This window comes from Rousettus aegyptiacus, unplaced genomic scaffold (assembly GCF_014176215.1).
Source record: "Rousettus aegyptiacus isolate mRouAeg1 unplaced genomic scaffold, mRouAeg1.p scaffold_m13_p_1, whole genome shotgun sequence".
NCBI lineage: Eukaryota > Metazoa > Chordata > Mammalia > Chiroptera > Pteropodidae > Rousettus > Rousettus aegyptiacus.
In genome coordinates this window covers 35,710,631-35,737,909 of record NW_023416284.1, presented here as the reverse complement: position 1 = coordinate 35,737,909, position 27,279 = coordinate 35,710,631, and the positions used below count along the sequence as shown (strand labels likewise).

Sequence of the window (27,279 nt, the reverse complement as noted above, 5' to 3'; positions counted from 1 at the left end):
GAGAGAGTAGGAGAGGAAGGGTCTAGGTTGACCCTTAGGTTCTAGCTAGAGTGCCTGCTTTGCCAATATTGTCAAATGAGAGAAAACATCTTATACCTGAGATGCCCATGGGACATACAGGAGATATTATATGTTTACATGACCACATGTAAACATAAACGATACTTAAAACCATGACAGTGGATAAAATCAACCAGGGAGATTGTATCCAGTTAAAACAAACCTGGGTTTTGAATCCTAGCTCTGCCATTCACTATCTGTGTGACTTTGAATAAATTACTAAGCCATTCTGAGCCTTGTTTTACCCATCTTTAATTGGGTGTTATTATTATTTAAATGTCTATCACTGTGCTGAGCAAATGGTAGGTGCTTAATTATTATTTTAGCTCCAGTTACTTCCCAGTAGTGGGAAACCGAACAAGATACTTCTACTAGGCTCCTGCTAGGTAGGTATCCATAGTACCCCATGCTATGCATGCTCAGTAAATGATTGCCAAATAAATGAAGAAATCTAAAAAATTAAACAATACGTAGTAACATAACGAGAGAAAGATTAAATAGAAGTTTTAAAAATGATATAAAGATCAATGTAAATGCTAATAAACTATCTTAGGAAAAGTATCTAGCACTTAGAAGGTAGATGATGCTACCCTTCCATTCTTTCCTTGCTTTTAACCCACCCACCCCCCATTTTTCTTGAATTTAAAATCGCTCCCTTTTTATTGGCTCCTTCTTTTCAGATTACAAACATGCTCTTGTTTCCCCTAACCTAAAAAAACCTTCCTTGGGTCTCGCTATCTCTCTCAAATTCTTGTCACCAACTATACTTTTTCTCAATCCAAAACCTTTTCCAATAAACAAGCCATATCTTTTGGTTTGGAAAAAAAAGTCTCAGTTTATTATTCCTTTAAAAAAGCAAATATCATTTACATAGTTGTTCAAGCAGGCCTATATAGAGGTATTTCATTTTAAAATCTATATGTATGTAATTTTTCTACTACAGTAATTCATTTCAAAAGGAATTTCATCACGTTATTATCTTCTATAGAGCCCTAAACTGAAAGAGCCAACATATTCAAATAAACCCCAAGATGTAGGGAAGCTTCAGGCCAGTTCCTCATTAGAAGCCTCAGCATGGGGGCTCCAGAGACCAGCGCAGAAGGTCTTCCAGGGAGAGCTGAAATGTTCAGATAAGTGAGTTCTGGGAAGAAGGGGTAGTTGGCTGGCTCCGGCAGGCTCACCCCTGGGGTACAGAAAAGAGAACAGACAGGGGAGTTCTGAGAGGCACCAGAGCTATCTAAACTCAGGGGGATGGAACCGAGTGAGCGGCAGCAGTAATTGAGTTTCAGTTACCTGCAGGGTGGCGAAATAAAGTACTAACTTCATCTGCCTGACATGGGGGAAGTTTAGAGGTGTCCTTGGCACACTCGCAGTGAAATCTATCACCTTTTCGCTGTGTTGGGTGATGGCAACCGCACAGCAGCGCTTCCTAGTGACAGCTAGCGCATGTCCTGTTAGGCAGCACCAGCGTACTACAGCTAATGAAGCATTTCCTGCAGGCTTGTCTCCTAGGGCTCTCTGCATCCTCTGTCTGAAGGAATGGCACCATGGGAAAATTTAGCACAGCCAGCATCAGCCATCACCCAAACTCAAAAGAGTCTTTGAATGACATTTCCTTTCTGCTCAGCCCAGGGTTAGAACCATCTTCAGGTCACTTTTTGTGGGTCTGTACAAACGTGCCGACTGGCAGTGAGCCGTTCTTCACCTGAGCCCGGATTTCAGCTTGGTGCTTTAATGTGAAGACCAGGGCTCTCACCGTCCGCCGGTATGGCCCATTAATGAGGCGGGAGCAGAGATGAAACGTTTCCCGCTCAATATTTTCAACCAGTAGGTGATCCATCTAAAAAACAGCAAAATTATCAAATTAGGGCCTTGCATTGCATACGGATTAAAAGCGAGAGAGGCTGAAGCACTCTGCTCAGAGGCCTCCATTAATCAACTGAAATTCAAGGACATCTACTTCCTGTCACAAGAGAAACAGGAAGAGCAAATTAATTCCACCCTGGCAATTAAGGAACAAGGCCATGTGCTTTGTGACAGGGACCTCATTCACAACCCCTGCCGGGTGGTAATATTTGCCATTATAACAGGAAACTGGCCTGAACTAAGCAATGGGTACCAGGCCCGTACTTTACCAACCAGGAAACAAAGACCAAGGATAATAAATCAGTATAACAGTTTATACTTTGTTTTGTTCTAAAAGTGCCTTTTAATCCCTTACAGCATTTTAGAAACACTGGGTCTGGATCTTAATATGTGTGTAAAGCAGTTATAAATCACTTTTCACATTTAATGCTCACAACTCCTATTATTTCATTTTACAGATGAGGAAACGGGTTAAAACATAAAGATTCGAGTCTTATAATTACTAAGAGGCAGAGCTGGGACTTTGACCCAGAGCCCCCAACTCCAAAGTTCATGTTTCTTCCCTTTCACCATACTAACTGGCCCCTCGACATTCTGAGACCAGTTAAGTTCGGGGAGACCCTTGCAGGGTCACCTAAGCAGAACAAGCCTGGGAGATGGAACCTGTAGTGATTCTAGGGTGGTCTGGCTCAGGCCCAGGCCCTCCTGAGGTCACATAACCAAGCAAAGCAGGACAGGTCTGGGACCCTGCTCACATAGTCTGGATCCAGGAAGCCCCTCAGCCCTACCTTCCTTTCCAGACTCATCTCTCACTATTCCCCTACCCAGTTCTGACCACAACCCAGCCTGTGCCTGCTCAGCTGCTTTTATATACCTCTCTGTCTCTGGCCAGGTATTTGTTCCCTCAGCAAGGCACACTTTCCCTAAGAAACACATTCTTATTTGTATGTCAAAGCTTAGCAAAAAGCAACATGCAAAACAAACAAACAAACAAACCAAATCCTAGCTCAGAGGACTGAAGTTCTTTGAGCTGTCACAATGTTCTGGGCTTGCCTTAGTCATTATTATATTATAATGATCTATTTTTTTTTGTCTCACCTGAGAGTGAGTTCCTTAATTACATGACATAAATTTCTCTCTCATTGACTTTTCCCCCCTTCATTAGAATATTTATTCAGCATTTACTATGTGCCAGGCTTTGTGCTTGGGCAGAGGAAAAAGCAGCAAACAAGGTGGGCACAGTGACTCCATGGAGAATACGGTCTATTAAGAGACAGGCAGTAAATAGGGATTATAAGAGTACTGAGTGCTAGGAATGGGGACAGGAAATCGTGCTGGGGCACAGAACTATGGCAAAGGGACCCAACCCAGGAGGGCGGCACCTGGTTTCAGGAGGAAGTAATGTCTAACCTAGACCTGGATAATGAGCAGGATCTGTCTAGGTAAAGTGGGCATCTGCTTTGTGATAAATTCACTGGGCTGTACCTCTATCTTTCGTGTACTTTTTCGATATATGTACTATACCTTTATTTAAAAAGAAAAGTTTATGAAAAAAAATGCACCAAAAATAAAAAAGGATCACCTAACATTTGATAAAATATCCCAACATAAGAAGCAGACACAACAACAACAACAACAACAACAAAACAAAAAAGAAACTTGGAAGAAATAAGGACCAAGCAGAGGACAGAACAGGATTGAGAGAGAGAGAGTGACAGAGAGAATGAATATCCAGGCACAGATATCCGCTGAGGTGCAGCAGACAAAAGATGTTCAGGGAAGTTTGGTCCTGATGACTGATCATCTAGGCCTGTGCTGGAGTGAGCAGATTTGGTGCCATGGCTCTCCATGAGCTTTCCATGGCCTCCTGGGTGGGCAGTGAACTAGCCCTTGGCCTGAGGCAGCCCTGGTAGCAGATTACTTTTGAAGGCTGGAATGGTGGCCGATGTCTGCCGAGCACTTATCCAGCAGCAGCATTTGCCAGAGAGACCTCTTATTCCATTGTTAGGATGGTTAGTTACTAACTGTTTAGAGATTCCCTTGGTTTAACTGTGAAGAAGAAAACAGTTTTGTTTTGTTTTGTTTTTTAATTTTTATATTTTAGAGGGGAGTGGTTGTTAGGGGAAGGAGGGTATATGTACCTTGCAAAACAGGTCATGGCCATTCCATCTAATTGCTGTGTATACACACACACAAAAAGAACTCTGAGAATGCCTTGGAATTCATATAACTAAATACTCATACATAGTTAATCAGCAAATAGTTCCTGAGCTACTACTCTGAGTCTGGCCTGAGTAGCAGGGTATTGGGGACACTGAGCAGAAATGCCCAGATCCCTGCCCTCCAGGAACTAACGGCCTAGAAAGGAGACAGCATTTACACAGACAACCACGGGGTAGTGGAATAGGCGCTCTACCAGCAAAGTGATGGGAATAGGGAGCAAGCACCTCACACTTCTCATGCATGCTTTTTATTAAATGAAGGCCAACTGGAATGAAGAAATGAAGAAAAACATCAGTGATATTAAAATGTGAATTATAAGGGAAAATGATTTACCTTGCACACTTGTGTATAACAAGCTCATTGCACAAAGTGAAAAATGCCTCTCTTACGGAATTTAATGGATAATCCAAACCTACCCAAGTTGTTGAGTCCTTTCCAATGGGTTCTAACCTGGTAATTTAGGTAAGCCTTTTTAGGTGAAAGGACCAATCTCACTAAGACCTTGAGAAAAAAGGGTTTTGTTGTGAGATGTATCTGTAGGATGGGAATGGGAATAGGAACACTGTAAGAAACCTAGGGCTTTAGTTAAGAACGATATCCCTTCTCTGTGTCTCTCATGATCTGCCTGGTCTCTTCCTCACAGGTTTTTGCTCCTCTCCATTTGCCTTACTCATTATCAATTCCAACTGCCTTATTCTTTCCCCATATTCTACACATCTCTACCTACAGCTTCTGCTTCCTCATAACTCCTCCGACATTCCTTCTGTTTTAACACTCCCACCGTTGCTTTCTTAGTATTTCGTAGTTCATATTTTTCAAGACACAGAGAATCTGATTTGTCTTCCTTATCTATTTGTACCTGTGAGTTATTCAGTTGTTCAATCTTGGACGAACTGGCTATGTCTGGGAGAAGTATAAAACATGATCACCTAAAGCTGTCTTTCATCAAGGATTCGAGCCTCAGTGGGAAATGGTGCCATAATCAATTAGTGATGTCTGCCACATCTGTAAGCCCATTAAAAGCAAGAGAACAAGGTCTTCTTCGTGTGTTTACCGTAAGTGCAGAACTTCCCATATTGTGCTGTAACTGTTTATTTGCAGTATCTATCTACCTCAGAAGACTGAGCCCCTCTAGGGCTAATACTGTGTTGGATTCATTTCTAAATTCCCCCTGCCTAGTATAGGTACTGGTAAATAGTAAGTGTTCAGTAAATATTTGTGAAACGACTGTCCTTTTTCTCCCATGTAACCATCCTCCTTTCCTGCTCTTTCAGGAATATCCTATGCATAGCACATAAGATTAAATATGATGTTTCTATTTTATATGTATTTTTTAGTTAGCAGAATCCTACCCCTCTTACAAAGGCCAGCTCAATTACCATCTCTTCTGTGAAACCACCCCAGATTCCTCCATCAGATTTCACGTTCTGTTCTTTGTATATCTACACCACTTACTAATACCACTATTTCGTCCTGCCTCGAATTAGTCATTTACAGGCTCTCAGCCAGGGGACAGTAAGCTTTCTTAAGATAGGGCCTGCAACTCACTTATGTCTGTAGTCTACTCTGATACTAGTAGCAGTAGTACTAAACATTTGTTGAATTAAATATCTACTGGAGACAAACTTTCTGTGAGTTTTAGCACACATAGTATGATTGGATTTGTACGTATCTACCCACACTCCTTTTTGACCACTTGAATACATTTATAAAAGAGCTGGTCAAAGCCAGAGGTGCAGTCTGAGGCCATTAAACAAAGAAAAAACTAACAGTCCCATATGGGGATGTACCCCTGACCTGGATCTCATTAGCACCATCTGACAACCAACTGGGCCAACCAGCCAGTGTTTCATAACTCTTAATGATACAGGCTCACTTTGAGAATCGGGTTCATTTTTTTTAATGACATAATAGGAAAATGATCACAGGCCATGAGGTAGGAAGGAGAGTGGATAATGAGGAAGGGGAAGTAAGAGAATGACACCACAGGGGACGTTCATATGAGGGAAGATCTAAAAGACAGGGAAGAACAAAGAAGATCCGGAAGGGAGAAAGTAAAGGGGAATGGAGCCACAGTCTCAACAATGGAGTTTTTATTCATCTGTTCCATTATTCCTAGAACAAGGAAACAATCCATGAATCTGGAAAGCATGATCTGTAGAGTAATAAAGAGATGCAGTTGGTTGTGTGTGTGTATTCATCATCTGTGGCTTTCACTACTAAAGAATATGACTGAAACAAACAAAATGAAAACATTTTTTTTCCTATAGAAATGTAATGAGCAGATCTGCAAAAACACATGCTAGGATCAAATCGTGAAGATTTTTTAGTCATTGGGCCAATAACTTATCCAACGGTTTTTACTAAAGCCTAATAAAGTACATTTATGGAGATCTGATGTCTGATTTGAACATATTCAACATTGGTTACTGTCAAAAACCAGATACTGGATTAGGTGAGTCACTGATTTACCCTAATATGGAAATGTTTCAAATGATGATAGGTGCTAAGAGTTAACTTTCTGTAAAAGTGTTTAATTTTCTGACATACCAAACTGATAAAATTATTATCAGTTATTATGAAAGAAACAGATTGATTGATTTTTTTTTGGGGGGGGGTGGTACCAAAGAAGGCAGTAAGATGCATACTTTTAATTTTTTAAATTTACTCTTTGGGAATGAAACCATTCAACTATGCTTAATCTGATATTTTTTCCAATTACACTGGATAGCACTAACGAATGTATCACTTTTTTAACTTAGCTTTGTAACACTTGAGTGCTTACCACTTGATGTGCCATTTAAAGGATAATTAATGGATAAACTAAAAGGATAATTATTATGGAGTTTAATACAGAAGGCAAACTGCTCATTAATCCTTACAAGCATTGCTTCGTTATTATCATTTACTTAAAAAGATACCACAGGGAACTGGTATTTACCACCACATTAACTACATATTATATACCCACACTCTATGTTTCCGTAATAATTTTGGTTTATTTAAAAAATAAACTTTATTTAAAATACCAAATAGCAAGTCTTGCTGGCTAATCAATACTCTGGAAAATTAGACTTACAACCTTCATATTTTTTCTGTCTTTCAAGGGTTTAATATTCATATTAATGCTTCCTTCAGGAAAAGGTAGCCGAACTTAACAGAATAACAAACAATTCACTGAACTATTAGACATCCAAATTATAAAAATGAAAAAATAAAGATATATAGAAAAGGATATACCAAATGACACTGATACTGATCAAGGGTAAAAAGACAACACAAATGTAAATAATGATAATTTCGTGCTATGGAACATTTGGCATATAATTGGCTCTTAATAATCAAGGATAATCGTAATTTGCCCAACATTCATTTAAAAAGCTATAATAATTTACCAACAGAATATACACCAAAATGCTAACAAGATTATGTCTGGGTGGTAAGTTCAACGGTGATCTTATTTTTCTTTTCTATATTTTTCTCATTTTCTATCACAAGTTTATATTTAAAAAAACAAACAAACAAAACTCAGAGGAGAGAAAGAGCAATTAGGGGAATCGTTTTATAGACTATGTAAATGTCTAACCAATGCACTGTATACTTGAAACTAATAAAATAAAATGAAAAAACAAACAAACAAACAAAAAACCCAAAACTTGATTTTAAAAAGGTAAATAATATACTACAAGTCCATTTGCCTTCTGTGGACGCCTAATTGAGATAGAAATGTTATAATATTTTATCAGAGAATGCAGTAGCAGATCTAGCATCTAAACCAGACTTCTGAAATGCTTCTTTTGTTAATAATATTAAATTATTCTTTTTCATAGGGATACCCTAAGAAGAAAAAATATGGATGTTATGTTTGATTTTCCAAGAGTATTAATTGACCTATAGAATTTTCCCCTTTACTTTGATGATGACGATGATTAATATTGTTAATGAGCGAAAACCCTCTAGCATGCATACCTCAAACCACTAATATCATCTGAACCGTTGGCTATGAAGATGATGGGAATTATGTCTAGCCGATTGATTATATGCTTTAAAACTAAAGTTATGAGTGTGGACCAAAAAAATGGGGGAGTAGAGTCTTTTCAAGAGATGCTATTTATTTTGCCACTGATATTCCGTAACAGAGTCCATCCCAGAATTTTTGCTTCAGTGGGAAGGAAAAGAATTTTAAATGGGAAGGAACCAATATTTGTAAGTGACTTCTAATCACCAGGAATTATAATATTCTTTTGTATAAACGGTTCATTTACTCTTTCCAGTAAACTTAGGTAGTAGGAATTGTAATAATTTTACAGATAAAAAATAAAATCTTAGAAATGTTGAGGGATTTGCATAAGGTGCCACAACTAGCACATTCCAGAGCCAGGGTTTTAATACAGGTCTTGCTAATTCTTTTCTATAACACTATCTCCCAGAATGATTATAAATCCGGAACTCTTAAAGAAAAACAGTTGGAATAAAGCCATGGCACTAAGACTATGCAGGTTCATTATAAAAATGTGAGGCCACTTAACGAAGAGTGCTTAGTAATCACATTCCAATCAGACATTACCTCTAATTCCAAGGCTTCTGAGATTAATTTCTGGGCGTTTTTCCTAAATGTCTCGGTTTTGGGATCACTTCGGACTTCAATAGAAGGTCTATTAGAATGTTTCTCAATGAAAGTTCGCCACTCAGTATAAACTTCTCTGGCAAGAGAAGCGACTTCTGAATCTGAGTGTTGACGCATCTTGTTCACCGTATGACCTGGAACAAGATGAGAGAAACCAAAAGTTGTTCTGTCTTCTTCTGAAAAGTACAGGACTAGATGGACTGATGTGTGTGCGGCACCTTGTCATTCACATACCTAAGGAAATACTGGGTCTTGTGCAAATGAAGACCATTTCTTAAAGGCTGAGATAACAAGATAAAAATCACTGGGGGAGAATCAGTGGATTATACAATGCAATAAGTCATAAACTAGAAGCATGATCAATAGATACTTAAAACAGAACAACTAAGGTACCAACTCCTTAATCCACAAATTGCAATAAAAGAAAATGAATTAAGCATTTACCTTATCATTTCGATACATATTATATTTCAGGACAACCAAATAGCTCTAGTTATTGAGGGAATGTTCTTTGTTCAGCTAAAAAAATGTGAAAAGATTGACCTAATGTAAAGAAATTTTCTAACCCTACCAATGACATATTCTTGCACCCTTCTCCTAAAGAAAAGATGAACCAGATTCTGATGAGTCATTCAAAGCTAACCTCTCATTTATAGAAAATATAAGAGACAGAGGAATAAATTAAATTATACTATGAGAAAACAGACAAGTCCAGAATGCGGCACATTCTACAGAAAAAAAGACCTGGTTTCCATAATGGTCAATGGCATTTAAAAAAAAAAAAATGGAGTAAGGTCATGGACTGCTATAAATTAATAATCTTTTGAGTCCAAACTACCAAATGTGTGATATGCTTGCAAACCTTAATGCCATCTTCTAAAGTAGCCAGAGTTGCCTTCATTTGACTTTATTATATTCTGTTTTAGGGAGATTTTTTCTAAAACATAAATCTAATTTCTCTGCTCCATTTACATCTTTCGATCCTATACCCAAACTTTTATCTTTAAGTCATACAAGCCCCTTCTCAATCTGCCACCCCCTACCTGCTTTCTAGCTTCATTTCCAGCTACTATCCCACTGTCACCCTATACTCGAGCTACTTGCAGTTACTAAAACGCTTCAATATTTTTTCTTGGCTCTACTTCTGCATATATGACTCCAATGAACATTCTTTCTGCCTGGAATACTTTCTTCCCACTTTATCCAGTTAACTTCTACAGTGTCTTTAAGACTCAGTACAGGAGTCCCCTCCTCTATGAAGTCTTCCTTAATACTCCTGGTCTTGGTTGGTACCTCTCCCCTGTGTTCCCGTAGCACCTTGGGCTTTTGTTCAACACAATAATTATTATAATTAGTTGTAATTAGACCAGTTTTATCTCTTGTGCATGCCAAAGAGAGCTCCTCAAGGGTAAGAGCTTTGACATGTTCATCTCTGTATCTCCAGCAGAGAGCACAGTGGCAGGAGGTAGGGATCAGGAGAGAGTAAATACTGGTGGAACGAGAGACCCATATGAAAAATGACATATTTTTATTAAAATATGTATCAAGATTTGAAAAAAAGGGAGTAAATTACCATATTATGTAATGGAAAGATCAGTAAAGATGCCAATATAGAAATTTATTTGTAGATTTAATGTAATCTTAATAAAAATTCTTGATAGGCTGTTTTTATTAGAATACAATCAAGTATTTCTAGACATATCTTTGAAATACAAATTTGCAAAAGTATAAAATACTATTTTGAAGAAGAGGAATTATGAGGTATAAGTAGCCTTATCAGAGAGGAGAACATAATATAAAGCAACTATAATTAAAATTATAAGAATTAGCATCAAAAAAAGATGGACCTATTGAATAAAAATTGACGCTCAGGACCCTAATATATATAAGAATTTAATATATAATAAAAGAGTTATCATTGAACACACAGAGACAGAAAAAGAATTTAAATTTGGAGAAATGGCTGAAAACATTTAAAGTTTCCCAAATTATGCCAACTTTGTAGCCTAACAATGATTCATTTACTTAAGGCCTACTCTTTGCACTGGGTACTATGCTATGCACTAGTCACATGCAGAGCTGAACAAAAAAATACCCCTGCTTTTAAGGTTCTGGGAAGAACATCCTGAAGGTGAAAAAGAAATGTAACTTTGAAGTGAAGACAAGTCTTTAACTTCTCACTCTAACCAATTATCTACCAAGAAATTTCATCTAGCTTTTCTCCTGCCCAGGGAAAAGAGAACATCGACACACACCACAAGGGGAGGGACGAGGAGGCATGTGGAGCACTCGTTAGGGATGTCTCAAAGTGCTTCCTAGTGGCAATGAGAGTGAGGTGCTTCCGGAACACACAACAGTTAAAGGCTGGTCACTACTTAATACTTCCCTTTTCTCAGTAGAGTTCTCCATAGCCTTGAGATTATTTATTCAGCAAACAAATTTTTGTGTTATTGGTTATGGTTACAGATGCTAAAAATAAAAAGATAAACGAGACACTGCAGGAACACAAAGACCTAAATTCAGGGCACTTTAATATTTTTACTAAGCTCCCACTTTATGCTTTGTGTTGAGGGTACAGAGATGAGAAAGACACAGTCCCTAGAATTTAACCTACACTCACCCTGCCAAAGTGTGCAAAGAAGGTATGTGTACAAAAATATTCATTCCAGTATTGTTCGCGGTACTGAAAAGCTAGAAACAACCTACAAACTCATCATTAAGGGTCCAATTTGTTAAATAAATTATAGTCAATTCGAACAATGAATGCTCTGTAGCCCTTAAAGACTAGACTAGCTCAACATGGAAAAATGATCACTTTATTCAGTTAAGTGAAAAAAGTAGGTTCTCAGAAGAGCACATACAATATAAGCCAGTATTTGTTTTAAAAATTATATTTGTGTACACATATAAACATATGTTTGTTTATATATAGAGGAAAAAGTCTAAAAGAATTTATAATGAAATTATTAGCGGGTCTCCTCTGAGTAGTGGGACTATGTGTATCTATGCAGTTCAGCTCACAATGTTGTGGGCTGGCTCAATCTGTAAGCAATCCTAACAGTGCAGGCAGTCTGTGTTGTAATAGAGCTGCATTCGGGTTTCTTTAGAATAGAGAGTGTTCTCTTCATGTGCTCCCCATATCATCCTTTTCTCTCGCCAAGAAAGGCACTGAGAAATGAAGACACAGAAGTCTCTCAAACTGAGTCCTTCTACCTGTGGAATCCAAAGGACCTTCTCCATCATGATGTTACTTGATCCCTCTGTGGCGTCTCACACTGCTGCCTTCTCACTTCCACTGCTTTGAGACGCAACCTCTTACTGGTTCTCCTCTTCCTTCTCTATCTCTTCTGCTGGCTGCATATGCCTTCTTCAACTTTTAATTATCTGTGAACCCTACCTGCATTGTCCTTGGCCTCTTCTGTTCTTTCTTCGCCTGCCTTCCCTTGAATAATCTTACCTGTTCCTGTGGTCCAACTACCATCTGCAAGCAGATCACTATCAAATATGTATCTCTAGCTCAAAAGCTCTTGCTAAGTGCAAAACTCAAATATCCAGTCCCCTAATGAACATCTCTACTTGCTTATTTTGTAAGCACCTCTAACTCAACATTGCTATAATAGAAAATGGAATTCATTATTATCTCCCTCAGTCCCTCCTCCTATATTTCTTATTATACAATGACACGGCCATTCATCCATCATGTTAGGCTTCTTAACATTTCTTATATCTCTTTCTTTTCCTCTTCACCTCCCTCTTCATCCTCACTGCTGCCCTGATTCAGGGCCCATCACCCGGAAGCATTTATGGCAATGATTTACTAACCAATCTCTGTGCTCTGTCTAGCCTTCCTCCATTTATTCTTCTATACAGATGCCAAAAATAATCTTTTTAAAACACAATTTGATCACATCACTTCCTTACCAAATCCCTTCGGCAGCTCTCTCCACCGCCCTCAAATTAATTTCTAAGTATAGCATTCAAGCTCTGGATGACTTGAACCTCTTTGGCCTTACCTTTCACCATGTTGCCTTCTTTCCTACTTCCTCTCACCTCCAGTATTCCTACTCCTTTACCTCCATGCACTAAGTTCTAGCCATAAAGAGCAGCTTGCATATTCTTATTTTGGGTTAGGCTGTCTGGCCTTCTTATATTTCTGTGCCTTAGTTCACTGTTCCCTTTGCCTAGAATGTTTAAATGTTCACTTTCCCCTCCAAACTGCAAATGGCTTGAGGGCAGAACTTATTCCTTACTTCAAGTTCTATTCCAAGCTCCCAGAATAGTGTCTAGCAGAGAAAGATCAATAATTGTTTGCTAAACTGAATCAAAGAGTTAAATAAATAAAAAAAAATCATATTTGCCTTTCAAATTGTTTTTTTACTTACATTTGAATATGGATGCATTTGATTGGGAAAATCACACAATTGCAAACAAAATAATGAAATGGTACTGCAAAGAATTGAATCCAAAGGTACTAGGAAATCAAAAGTTTCTAATCTTTACCCGTTGCTAAGAATTCATCCTGCTTGCTACTCCAGATTTTATATAAATTATCTCATTTAATTTTTATAACTAAACAATGAATTAAATGCTTTTTTTTTTATCTCTTTTTATAAATGAAAAATTGAAACTTAGCAAAGTAACCGCCACGGTCTTAAAGCTGGTTAAGTGTGGAAGCCAGGATTTGAATACAAGTAGCCAGACCTCAGGACCTGCACACTTAACCCCTAACACCCTGTACTTCTCTGTTATCAGGGACCAGGACGCAGAGAGTGTTCACCTTCTTGGTATTCCCATATCAGAAGAGCAGGGGCCCTATGATGTGGCTAAAAGGCCTAAGGCTTCCACTCTCAGGGCAAGGCAGTGGAGTCAGTGCTTCTAGCCTGCAGCGGGCAGCACGTCCCATAGATAACTCCCACAGGAACCCCACCCAGACTGGTCAGGAGGCTCTGCCAATACCGAGGAAACCGTCCCAAGAAGGCAAGGCTGTAAGGGACCCAGGGGGATGTAAGATTTGTTAGCAAGAGGAAAAAATCTCCAAAAAAAGAGTGACAGCAGGAAGAGCAGTCCAGTTTGGGGCCGGAAAAGAAAAGAGGAGAAGGTGTCTAGGGAACCCTCTTCTAGAAAAACAGGGCAAAAATCATAAATTTTAGATCAAAAAAAGAATTCATGATAACAATAATGATGACAGCCACTGTGTTAAATGCTTTACATACCTAAACTTGTTTGATTCTCAGGACAACCCTATGAGTTAGCTGCTATTGGGATTCCCCGTTTTATAGGTTAAGAACCTGAGAATCTAAGAGGTTGAGTAACTTGCGAAGCACATAGCAAGTAAGAAGTAGGGCCAGGTTTCAAACATAGGCAGTTTGGCTCCAGAGCTCATGCTTTAACCCTATGCTATTTCCTCTGGGATCACACAGTCCTGCCTCCTCCTGATTCAGGTGAAAAAAACGAAGCTGCATGACCTCTCCCCAAGGTCACAAGTTGGTCAGTAGCTACATCAAGAAAGTTAATGATCTGCAAAAAGTCATTATTTGCTCCATGAAATTTATGTTTTAAAGCAAGTGGTGCCACTGGCTGGTCTTATGATCTAAGTCAGGTCCCCTGGGCTTAAGGATAGGGGGTTTCTGCATCCCAGCACACTGTTAAGACAAATTCCTTACAGGAAATAGTCTTTCACTCATTTAACAAACATTACCAAATACTAGGTATGTACCAGGCCCTATGCTAGACATTGGGATACAATGTTCAGAAAGACACAGCCTTGTATTCAAGGAGCTCCAGGTAGGTCTAAGTACAGAAAATACCTAAACAAAACAAATGCATGTAAGTGTTACAGGTCCCAAGATAGCACTGAAGGGGGACCACCAGGGAGGGCTAAAAGGATAGAAGAGTCAATTAAGGATAGAAGAGCCAGGAAATACCATGAAAGGGGCAAAATCTCATCCTGAGTCTTGATAATGACTCAAGGAGACAGGACTCACATAAGAAATAGAGTGAACAAGATCATGGAACTTGAAATTGCATGGCATAATTTGAGGGCTTGTGGTAAGCAAAACAATGGTCCCCAAAGATAGCCATGCCCTAATCCTCAGAACCTGTGAATATGTTACTTTACATGGAAAAAAGGGACTTTGCAGGTATGATTAAGGTTAAGGGCCCTGAGATGGGGTAGATTAGCCTCAATTATCTTGATGAGCCCAACCTAATCATACCAGTCCTTGAAAGTGGAAGAGACAGAAGGGTGGGTCAGAGAGATGAGGTGTGAGAAGAATTCAACCCACCACTGCCAGTTCTGAAGATGGAGGAAGGGAACCATGAGCCAAAGAATACTGGTGGCTTCTAGAAACTGGAAAAGTCAAGGAAACAGATTCTCCCCTAGAGTCTCCAGACAGGAATGTAGCCATGTCAACACCTTGATTTTAGCCTACTGAGATCCATACTGAACTTCTGTTCTGTAAGATAATAAATTTGTGTTCTTTTAAAACACTAATTTTGTGGCAATTTGTTATGGCATTATTCATAGAAGCCTATAAGTAGTTTGGGATTGTTAAGCAAGGGGAATCTACGGTACGACTTGAGAATAGAAGTCCATCTGAAAGGTCCTTGCCACTAACTTATACTGTGACTTTAGGTGAGTCAAATCATATACCCATTCACTCACTCACACACATTCTCACTCATTTATTCATTCAATAAATGTTTTTAGTTTCATGTATGTTTCATCTGGGTCTTGAAGGACAAGAGCTTGCCATGGAGAAAGAAAAGTGCATCTTGAGGTTTCAGGAGGAGGAATGACATAGGATAAGAACATCTGAGCTTAGTCAATTATTATTTGGTTTTCTGACCTGGGTAAGTTAAATTCTCTAAACCTCAGTTTTCCTATTTGTAAAATGAAGAAAATAATAACATTTACCTTCCAGAATTACTGTATAGATCAAATGAAGTCATAGATGGGAAATCACTTTCTTAAGTATAGGTTTTTTGGTTGTTAATCAACCATAAATGAAAATAAGACATCCCTGAAAGCAGATCAATATGATTGACATAAAACTTTTCCCAGAATATTCATATATACAGCATCGCAAAGTGGAGCATGCTTGCTCACCAGGTTGAGACTGCAAGGCCTACCTCCACTGATTCATCGGCCATCTACTCAATATCCCTTATCCACTGGTCTTCTTAAAAATAAAAGTGTCCAATCAGAGGCTCCATTAAGGGTCAGGTCCAAAGGCTTTAGCCCAGCTGGACCTTAACTTCCCAGGTCACTTGAGAACAGTGAGGCCTCTCATTTCCTCTGCCTCTTAAAACACTCCTCCTTGGCCTGCATGTCACAATACTGCCCTGGCTCTCCTCTTCTTCTTGCTCTAATTATACTCCCTCTGCCACTTCACTGGCTCTTCCCCCTCCTCCCGTTTCCCTACCATAGATCTTCTAAGTTGAATCTTTTAGCCCTTTAATCATTTCTTTTACTCAAAAAATTCATCCAGGTGATTTTAAGCAAATTTTTCTAGACAAATGACTTCCAAATATATATTTTTAGTCTAAATCTCTCATCTGAGCCTCAGTCTGACATCTTCAACTGCCTGCTGGTCATTTCTGCCTTAAGAGTTTATGTCAGATGCTGTAGGCGTAAAAAATAAAAAAACAAGGGATTGTAAGCTGACAAGGTCCTTGCAATCTGTGAAGTCAACCAAGGGTTGCCTTGCCTAAAAAAATACAAAGAGTTTATGTCAGAGAATTCTAGGGGCATTGGCTAAAATGGGAGTACTAGGAGAAAACTTGCATTTGAAGTACACAAGAAAAGGTACTAAATTCTGTTTAAAAGAGGTGAGTTTGAGCAGATGGCATAACCCATAGAGATGGTCCAATAAAATAAAGGCACATATGGCTGTGATCCAAGGCACAGTGGCAGTCTGCTAACCAAGAAAAAACAATTCCCCAAGAGACCTGGGTTCTCATTATATCTCTGGTTCTAACTCACTATGTGGCCCTGGATAGGTCACTTTATCTTCCTTGGTCAGAGTTTCCTCCTTTATAAATTGAGATAGCTAAATGGATTTAAAAGTGTTATGACATTGACATTTACAAAGCTCAGAAATAGATAGCAAAATTAAAAGATCTCAATAGTAAATGGACAAAGAACACAAACAATTCACACAAAAAAGGATGAAGTGCCAATAAACATAAAAACAATTCCATATAGCAAATAAAAACAAGATGCTATTTTTACCTTATTAAATTAGTAAAATTTTAAGAAAATGGTAGGAATGTAAACTGGAACAACATTTCTAAAAATCTAAGATTCAAAAGTGGATCAGGCTGGGAGATGCATACCCAAAGGTTGTCTGAATTAAGGTCTCAGTTAAGCTGGAGAGTGAACAGGCTCTCTGGTGAAGTGCCCTAAAGCAGCAGCAAGACTGAGGCTGGAGCTTTACAGAAAAGCACCTTATTAGGGAACAGGGAACAAGGACTGAAGAAACAAAGAAAGGCAAGAAACAGGGGTCCAGAAAGCTAGAAAGAGCCATGGAGAAAATCTTATTGGACCATGTCATTTTTATTCATTTGATGACTATATCCTGAGTTCTTGCTATATGCCACACTAATGCTTGAAATGCGTTACTAAATAAAGTGTGTTGCATGGTCCTGCTGGCATAGAGTTACTGTTAAGTAAATAAAAAATAAATGAGTAAATTATTAAATAAGTAATAACAAACTCAGATAAGGGCTATGAAGGCAATAAACATTTGAAAAATAAGGAATTGGCAACAAATTCAGTGTCATTTATATTGACAGAAAAGAGATTTAATCAATGGTCTCAAATTCATAGTTCTGGGAAGATGAGAAATGAGACAAGATGATTGGATTTAGATAGAATTAAATCACTCGTGTCCTGGAGGAAAAAAAGAGTGGTTGTGGGAGAACCAGTATGGAAAGAGTTGAACGAAGGAATGGGAGGGGCAGAAATGGGAGTTTTGATTATCAATCACTTTTAAAACAAATGGCCTATCTGGAAGAGATGGCAAAGCCAATTAAAGGGGAAGATCTGGATGTGTCTGAAGGTAGAAGGAGCCAGTGGAGAGGGGAAGAGAGGCAACAAGATGAGAGGCATCTGACATCCTCATCTCCACAGTTAACCCTTGGTGAGTCCAGTCCACTCTCTATAAGGTCTACTAAACTGTCACTCAATGGGTTAGACTCTCTCTATTTTAAAAATGACAACTTTCTTTGGTCCCACATTCCTTTTCTGATACCGTGACCTCTCTTTTTTCTTTCAATACCAAACTTCTTGAAAGAATTGCCTATTTTCATTTTGATTTTCTTACCTCCTCCTCACTCAACTTTCTGCCCCAAACCCTACTTTGACCTGACCAAAACCATTTATGACCTTACTTTGCAAAATCTAATGTGCGAGTTTTAGACAGCATATTTAACCCTTTGAGAACAGCAGACACTGCTGACCAATCACTCTCTAGAAATACTCCCTCTCATTCATGACAGTATTCTTGTCTGTTTCCCTTCTGTTTCTCTAGTCATACCTTCTCAGTCTCCCTCTATAAGTCTCTTAAATATGGGTCCGCTTTAAGATTTTGGACTTAGCTCTATGCTTTTCTTAAATACTCTCCCTGAGCAAGTTTATCTATTTGCATTGCCTCAGTTTCTAACTGCATGCTGATGATGACTCCCAAGTAGAAACTTATGGTCTCTCCTTAGCTTCAGCCTTGTACAACCAACATCCTATTTCCTCATGGATTTCCCTCAGTATATCAAACAGTAAGTCTAAAACTGAATTTATTAATCTCTTCGCCTCTAAACCTGTTGTTCTCTATCTTAATGAGTAATACTGCTATCTACCTACTTGCCCATAGTAGAAATCTAGCTTTCAGCCTTCACTCCTTTATCTTCACTTCCAACATCCAATCAATCTATAGGTCCTTTGGGATTTTATTCCATTTATGTCTCTTGATTCCAACCGCATTTCTCCATTCCCACAACTACTACCCCTTCAGGCCACCCTCATGTCTCAGCCAGATGTTTCTGTAGCTTCCTCACTGGGCTTCTTGCCTCTAGGTTTGCTTCTCTCCAATACTTTCCCCACATGGCATCCAGATAGATTTTTTTCTAAAATGCAAATGTGAATATATCATTTCTCCATTCGAAACCCTTCAATAATAATCATTTTATTGTGGAGTAAAGCTACCCTTTCACTGCAGTAAATCTGGATTCTGGATAAAAACCATCTTATTTCCTCTTCCAAAAAAGTAAGCAGAGGCTAAAGGGGTAGGCGCAGGGAGAGGCGGGGCTAAACTAAGGGCTGCTGTTAATAGCAATGCTGCTAAAACACTTAGCTTTGGGCCAGTGGTGAAGTAGGACAGCTAATCCTGGGACTCTTACACTGAGCTGGGATCCTTGAGAGGGGTACTAAAGTATTCCAGGTCAGAAGTCACCCTTCTCTATTGGCAGAAACAAACAAACAAACAAACAAACAAACAAACAAGCTAACCCCTCTATAGGGAAGCTTCTTCAATTTAGTCACACAAAATTCCCATAGATTGAAATAAAATAATGCATTCACAATTAAAAGTCTACAAACACATGGGGAGCCAAGCACCATGAGGGTTAGACGAAATAATAAACAACAGATCTAAACCTCTAAAGACTACAGATATTAGAATAGTCAGATGAAAAATACAGAACTATACATTAAAGGTTTAAAAAAATAAAAGGTACAATCATAAGAATGTACAAGTAATATTTAAAAGAAATTTAGGGGAAAAATGAAATTTATAAAAATGATCAAGTTTTTGAGATAAAGAACTCAGTGAATGGGTTAAATAGCAGATACAAGTCAGGAGAAAAGAGAATTAGTGACTTGGGAAATATATACCTAAAATTGCCCAGAATTCTATAAGAGACAAAGAGATAAAAAAAATGACAAACAAGCTCAGGGGTACGGAAAATAAAAGGTCTAACATATTTTTAATTACAGAATCTCAGAATGAAGGAATAGACAGAATGAAAAAGAGGCACTTTTGAAGAGATAGTAGCTGTAAAATTTCTACAAATGAACATAAATCTACATGTCCAAGAAGTATAATATATCTAGGAGAAATAAAAAGAAATACTTGCTGTGGTAACCAGTCTACAAGATAGCTACCAATGGTCCTGTCCTCTTGGTATTCATAACTTGTGTGTAGTTGCCTCTCGAATTGTACCAGGGTTGGTCTGTGTGACCAACAGAATATGAGAGAAGTGACGGTACGTCATTTCTGAGATTAGATTATAAAAAACACTGTGGCTTCCATCTTTGTTGTTCTCTCTTGGATCGCTTGTTCTAGGGAAATCAATGGCTATGTCATGAGCAGCCCTAAGGGGAGGCCCATGTGATGAAGAACTGAGGCCTCCTACCAGCAATCCTCTGAGTATGCCATTTTGAGTATATCCTTAAGCCCCGGTCATACTTTCAGACCCAGCCAACAGCTCTTTAGAGACCGTGAGCCAGAATCACCCAGATAAGCACCTCAGAAAAACTGTGTGTGATAACAGATACTTAAGCTGCTAAATTTGGGGGTAATTTTCACACAGAGACAAATAACCAATAGATTAGTTTTGAATGGCTTCCAAAGGGCCTTTTCCTACTGATCCATATTGTCTCCCCAGCTTCACTTCGAACATACAAAACTTCTTTTAGTTTCTGCAGTGTATCCTGTTCTCTCCCACCTCCAGCCCTCTGTACAGCTCACATGCCTGACACATTCTTTAATATCTTCTCCTCTACTTCCAAAGCATATACTCCTTGGGCTAACTTCTCCCAATCATTAGAGCACTCATTACATTGTCTGAGGAAGTCTTGTTAAATTGTCTGTCCTTCCATTAGACTGCAGGCTTCATAGAGGCGGGGACAATATCTGTCTCTACTATTATGCCAGCACAGTTCCCAGCACAAAGAAGACACTCAGTAAATATTTATCCCTTATAGCCCACAGGATAGGGACAGGCAGGAAGCTAAAGGTGGAAGAATGTAAACATTCTCAGGCAACGATCCAAATGAATCTTTAGCCTGGCAACTGATGTGACTCCAAAAGAAATCAAGAAACCCCTATCTCCCATACAACCTCAGGTTTAGGGAAGGCTTAGAGTAGGGTCGAGACTCAAAAGTTAGATGGTTTCCAGCTCCTCCCAAGTTGAGGCCCTTGTTTCATTATGATCCTTGAATTGAAATCTCTGATCGGACACACCCATTCTTAAAAGCATACTCACAATTTACTCAAAGAACAAACAGAAATGATTTTTCAAAAATGATCATGTTCTGTATTTGTATGACAATTCCAGCCTATTATATGGTTAAAATCTGATCATAAATAGTATTTGTGGTGTGTGCCTAAATATGAACACATACATATATGTAAATATATACGTCATAAAATATTAATCACCAGTACCCTCTACTGGTGGAAATTCCTTATCTGCTCATCTGAATGGTCTTATTGCCCTCTAGCGACCACAACCTATAAAGAGAAAATCCACCAGCAGATGGGAGAATCTCCTTGGCTATAATGATAGGGTTTTATGTTCTTTAAGCTCTAATTTTCTCAGATTCTGGTTTATATTACAGGGGTGCAACTCTCAAGACTCTTGGGGGGTCCTCTGGGGCTTTCACACAGCTCTTGCCAGCTGTTAGCGCCAGTCTAAAGCTGCTCTCTCTCCTGCTTCTCATGAACAAGAGGTCAAGGGGAGGCAGAGAAGCCAATGACTGCACTAGTGAGGGCAAGAACAGCAGCTGCGAATGACTACCCTGGACTCCCTGGGGAGTTGGGAGCAGCTTGAGGAACACATGTTGGCTCTCCCTTGCATATTATTCACAGTTGTCTACTGTACTAAAATGGCAATTCAATGTAGTCCCTGACTTACCTTTTAAATATCTCTAATGCTTTATAATAAATGATGTAGCAGCAAATGATGCTATCATTTTGCTTTTATAAACCATGCTTTGCAAGTTATTTCTACTCAAGACAGAAAAGCTAACTCTCAAGATTTAACGGAAAAGATGCTACTTCAATGAAGCCTTTTCTGAATTCCTCAGATGTAAGTAACTACTCTGTCCTTTATACCAGCACATACCTTACACAGATCAGAATGGTACCCAGGATATTATTTACATGTTTTTATGTATAATCCATAATACTTTACTGTTCCCATTTGTCTACATGCTTATTTCTCCACCAAACCCTAATTTCCTTGAGGTCACGAACCAAATCTTACACATTTTTGCACACCCACCATCGAGCACATTCAAAATGCTATCTACAGATCACTGCCAGTTACCAGTCCATGCAGTAAGAACTGAAGCATTTAGAAGCATTTATAGCAATATGCTCTATAATGTAGCAATATGACAGTAATTCTATATGTTAAATCTAATTTAAAAAGTAGGACTCGTATTTTGTATATTTTAATTTTCTTATAATTTTTATTATATATTATTGTTCTGCAACCAATGCAGAATTTTTTAAACAATGGTCCATTACCATGAGTAGTTTGAGAAGCACTGATATGAAGGATAACTTAATGTTTGAGTGAGGGAGGAAAGGAAGAAGGAAGGAGCCAAAATATAAGTACTTTTTATAACATTCAGAAGGAACGTACCTATCCTTGTCGATTTTAACACTTCCTTGGAGGGTATTTTCTTCTTTAATTCTTGTAAGGCTTCAACTAGATTCTCTTTGGTTTGATCAGGAAGCTCCAACGTAGTTTTCCATCTTTTGATGTCTTCTATAACCACAACTCTCTGGGAAAAGGAAACGTCATTTGGAAAATGGAACATTTTCATTAGAAAGACATCTGCCTTCACCTGAGCTAATGGGACTCCTATTGACATATGAATTATTGATTATGACCTGAACCAAAGCACAGTGTGTATGATAGCCCCAAATGATAGGTAATTGCTTAAAAGCAGGTCCTGCCTACTGCACATCAGGAAGGGAGTTACACCTATTAGGAAAAGTGCAAGTTTTAATCTTACCGTGTTACACACTACTGGGCACTTAGCAGTGATACCAGTGAGAGGCAATAAGATGGGAAGAAAAGAAAAACGATGCCGAGGTGAATCAACCCTATAGCTCACTTAAGTGTCTTAATTCATAGGCAAGGACAGAGAGCAGAAAAGTCATAAAGATATATTTATTTCAACAACAAAAGCACACTTCAACAGCTTCCCACTTCCTAGATGATAAAACTTAAACTTCTCTTGTTTGAAGAATTTTTAAAAACTTCAAACACAAAGAAAAGTACAGAGTAATTCACTATTTATAATGAAAATAAGTTAACATTTTGCCATTTCACATAGAGTAGTAGAGCACTAAATTTTAAGTCTCCTTACCCTTCACAAACTCATTCCTCTCTTTCAATTCCTGGAAGAATCTACCATCTTTCCATTAAGTGTAAAATATTAACAATAAAGGAATATGAGTGAAGGAAATGGGAAGCTCTTTGTACTATGTTGTAGCTTTGATATTATTTCAACTAAGGAAAAATTTTTAAAAACTAAACTGAGAAACAAAATAATAAAGTTGCTTTTAAAATCTCCTCAGATGGTTACTACCCTGGGAATGGAAGGGGGCACTGGGGCTCTAGGACTCTGATAATGTTCTGTTTCTTGATTTAGATACTGGGGACACAAGTATCTTTACTTTGTGAAAATCTGTCAGGATGTAAACTCATGTCTGTCCACTTTTCTACATGCAGGTGATAGTTCAATAAAAAGCAACCCCCCCCCCCCCAAAAAAAAGTCTTACTCCCTCCACTGGCTGGGGTCTGTTTTCAGCCCAGCAGGCCATGGTGGGAGGAGGGGATTTCTGACTCTATTTCCCTATCTTTGTTCCTCCCTTTTCCCAGATCTGCTTCTTTGCTTTGGTCTCTGACTCTACCAGGTTCAAAGCTAGGAAAAGGAGGAGAGGTAAGAGACAGAAAAAAAAAGCCTTACTTTCTGTTGTGATGCTATGCTAATCAGGTTTTAGTGCTCTCTAGTCTCAGCAGATATATAAAGCTGACTCCTTTTTTCTTAGGGGTTCTTTTGTGGTTCCCTGGAGAGTTCCATTGTTGAGATCTCACTCGCAGTTCCCAAAAGGTTGGCAATGCCTCTTCCAGCCAATTGCTTACAAGTCCGCCCAAAGTCCCCAGTTTTGGCAACCCACTTCACACAGACTCTCTGTGGAGGGCTCCCATTGTCCTTCCAAGGACACTTGTAAACCCAAACCCTTTAATTCAATTCCAGAGCAGCCAGCATTTTCTCCACTATTGCCTATATATTTGCCCTGAAAAATTCTGAGGGTTAACAGCCTTCTCAATGCAGCCACTTCCCCTGGCATCAGTCAGCCACTATCCCTGTTTTCAGATGTTCCCAGGCACAGGCCTGGTCTGTGTCCACCACCTCCAAGATCTGAGGTCAAGTCCTCCAAGTGAAAACACTCACTTTATCTAGAGGAATTATTTCTCTTTTCTTCCTTCAACTTCAACCTTCATTATAGCCTAAGGTGGGTGATAGGTCCAGGATTCCAAAACCGGTCTTCATGTATTGCCTTCACAAGTTCTGCATGGATGGTCTAGAATCTTACTTAGGAATACCGTTTCATACCTGTTGCTTAGTTCTCAGCCTTTAGAGGCCCAAGCCAAAATGAGACAAAGTCCTTTTTTATAATCTATTATAATATAAAATAGTATTAGTGTTAAATGGTCTGAAAAATAAATAAATGAAGCCAGCTAAGGGGATATTTTCAATAGGAAGAAGATATAAATGTCATGTGATTCTGCAACTTGCTTTTTTTCACTCAATATATTTTCTTGATTTATTCACATTGATATGTGTGTGTGTGTGTGTGTGTGTGTGTGTGTAAAGCCAGATGATCCACTTTAACTATATTGCCTAGTATTCCATTATTTTTATATACTAATGTCTTAGAATTTTAAAATCTATTTCCCTAATGAATATTCAGGGTCCTCCTGATGCACACATATTTTTCCTGTTATAAACATTGCTTCAATGAATTGCTGCCTGTGACATATTCATATTTGGTCTTCCATCCCTTTACGTTCAACTTTTCTAGGTCATTATGCTTTAAATATCCCATGGCTGGTTTACTTTGCTCTGCCTTCCCTTTCAATCTGAGAATTTCTCTCTTTTAATAGGCATGTTTAACCCATTTGCATTTATTTTGATTACTCATATAATTGGACATACTTTCTTGTTTTGTTTTTTCTCTTTTACCTTTTACTTAATAGACTAAATTTTCTTTAATCTTGATTTTTTCTTTGTGATTTAGAAGTTATACATTCTATTATTTTAGTATTCATCCTTACAATTTTTAAAGATGTATTCTCAATTAAATCTACACTAGTATCCTCTCTCTTCCTGGCACCTGAGGATTTCTCTTTCTTGCTTTCAAACTCAGTTTTGTATTGAAGATTTTTTATACAGCATTTCTACATGGTTAGGATGAGGTTTGGGGTTTCACATCTGATAATTTCAGCATATGGAACTATAGAAGCCCAAACTTTTTAGTATGGCATAAGAAGCCTTACATGACTTGGCTCCTGACATCTTCTTCAGCCTCATCATCTGCTCCAGATATACTAAACTATTGTAGGCTGTTTAAATGAATCACAGTATCTCACACTCTCTGCTTGGGATGTTCTTTCTTTGCCTCAACCACGTGATAAAAACCTATTTACTTTTTAAGACTCTTCAAACATCACCTCTTTTATGAAGCCCTTCTTGCCTCTCTCCAACCACATTTGACCACACTCCATTCTGGGCCCCTCTGTAATCTATACAGACTTATGCTATTGCAACTCTGCTTTCTACATATACTTATCTAAAGGCTGTCTTCCTCACTTGACTATGAGCAACTTGAGGGCTGGAACAATTTATTAGTCTCTCTATCCCCAGCGCACAGTAGGTATCATTGAACAAAGACATTTCTACCCTCGAGGATTAAGTATAGAACAGTTTTCAGATCTGAAATTTAATTGGAGAAAAAGAAATATGTAGCAGTCGGTTTCAGAGCAGAGGAATTCCATAAACATCAAAGAATGTTTCCTTATGTCTGTCCAAATATGGGCCCAAAAACATAAATTTCAAGTTCTTATCAGAATTATTTAGAGGAACAAGGAACATGAACATGAAATATCAATGGGATAACTACAATGAGTAGCGGAATGGTTATTGCCAGAAAGAAGATGTCCTCTCCAAAATACCATTTGGTCTTACAGTTGTGGATGGCTGAAATATCAACCTTGACAAAAACCAATTAGGAAAAATGATTTGCTCATAAGCAATAACATGGGCACCACTCCACTGGTTGGGACAAGGAACAACATATAAGCTAGCCAACCCTATAAAGGGAAGAAAGGTTTATAGAGCACTCTTGAGTACTGAACCTAAAAAAATTAACATTCTAGAATCTTTTAATTTAAAAAATCTCCTATTGCAACCAACAGAAGAAATTACTTTCCCTTAAGGGAGTAAGAAGAGATTAACAAAATTAACCTCTACCATTCAAATGTACACTACATGAACTCTATTGAGTATCACTTTCATTGAATGTGATAAGACTATGGCAAAATTACTTGTACTATGCTGATAACAGAAGTACAATGGTCCTAATATTCTAAGATTTTTATATCTCCTTTGCATGGCATTCAGAAACCTCCACTTTTTTTTTATATAGAGAGAGTGTACCCTACAGGGGGCAGACTGTGGAATTAGACTGTCTAGTTCAAATCCCAGCTCTGCCATTTATAGCTGCAAGACCTTTAAGCAAAATATTTAATCTCTCTATATCTTAGATTCTTCATTTGTAAAATATAAATGATAAAAGCAACCATTTCACAGAGTCCTTATTAGAATTTAAATGGTTAATATAAAGCACTTTGCACAATGCCTGGTCTATAGAAATGGGCTCAATAAATGTTAGTAGTAATCATTATAATTATCATCATCATCATCATCTCGGATCTACTTTTACTATACAAGCCTCTCCTTTCCCATACATGAAAAGAGGAAACTATCACTTTTTCCTATGTTCCATGCACAATGCTTAGCCCTTTCAACATGCATTTACTGATTTAGCCCTCATAACAACTTTGCAGGTTAGATATCATTATCTTTGATGTTACTGATGAGGAAATTGAGGCTTGAACATTTAGCAAATTCTTGACATTAAACTGTGACACTGGTGTGTGGTCATGTCATTTGGCAGAGAGTAGACCTAGCTAAGTCTATAGAACTCGCATTTAATTCAATTTGATTTAAATTTGTCATTGTATACACATGAAAGTAAGCATGTGTGCATGCATAAATAAAAGAGAACAGCAAATACCACTTATTGAATGGTGACATGTCACTACTTCCCTCTACTTAGTCAAATTTCTCTCCATCCCTTCAGGATGTTCTGTCCACTAAAACAAACACTGAGCTCTCTCCTCTCTTAACTCTTACTGTCCAA

The 27,279-nt window shown here is 38.3% G+C and overlaps 1 protein-coding gene across 4 annotated transcripts in view; it reads right to left on the bottom strand.

Annotated features, from left to right (window-relative positions):
- Positions 1-869: 869 nt before the first annotated feature.
- TCEANC2 (transcription elongation factor A N-terminal and central domain containing 2) overlaps positions 870-27,279 on the bottom strand; it is a 31,768-nt gene continuing 5,358 nt past the window's right edge. For all 4 annotated transcript variants that reach the window (XM_016120381.2, XM_016120379.2, XM_016120378.2 and 1 more), the window contains exons 3-5: positions 22,424-22,565; positions 8,717-8,910; positions 870-1,900 (exon numbers count right to left, since the gene is read on the bottom strand). In XM_016120381.2, coding sequence (XP_015975867.2) covers positions 1,712-1,900; positions 8,717-8,910; positions 22,424-22,565 — 525 coding nt within the window. In that variant the 3' untranslated portion in view covers positions 870-1,711. The remainder of the gene's footprint in view (positions 1,901-8,716; positions 8,911-22,423; positions 22,566-27,279) is intronic.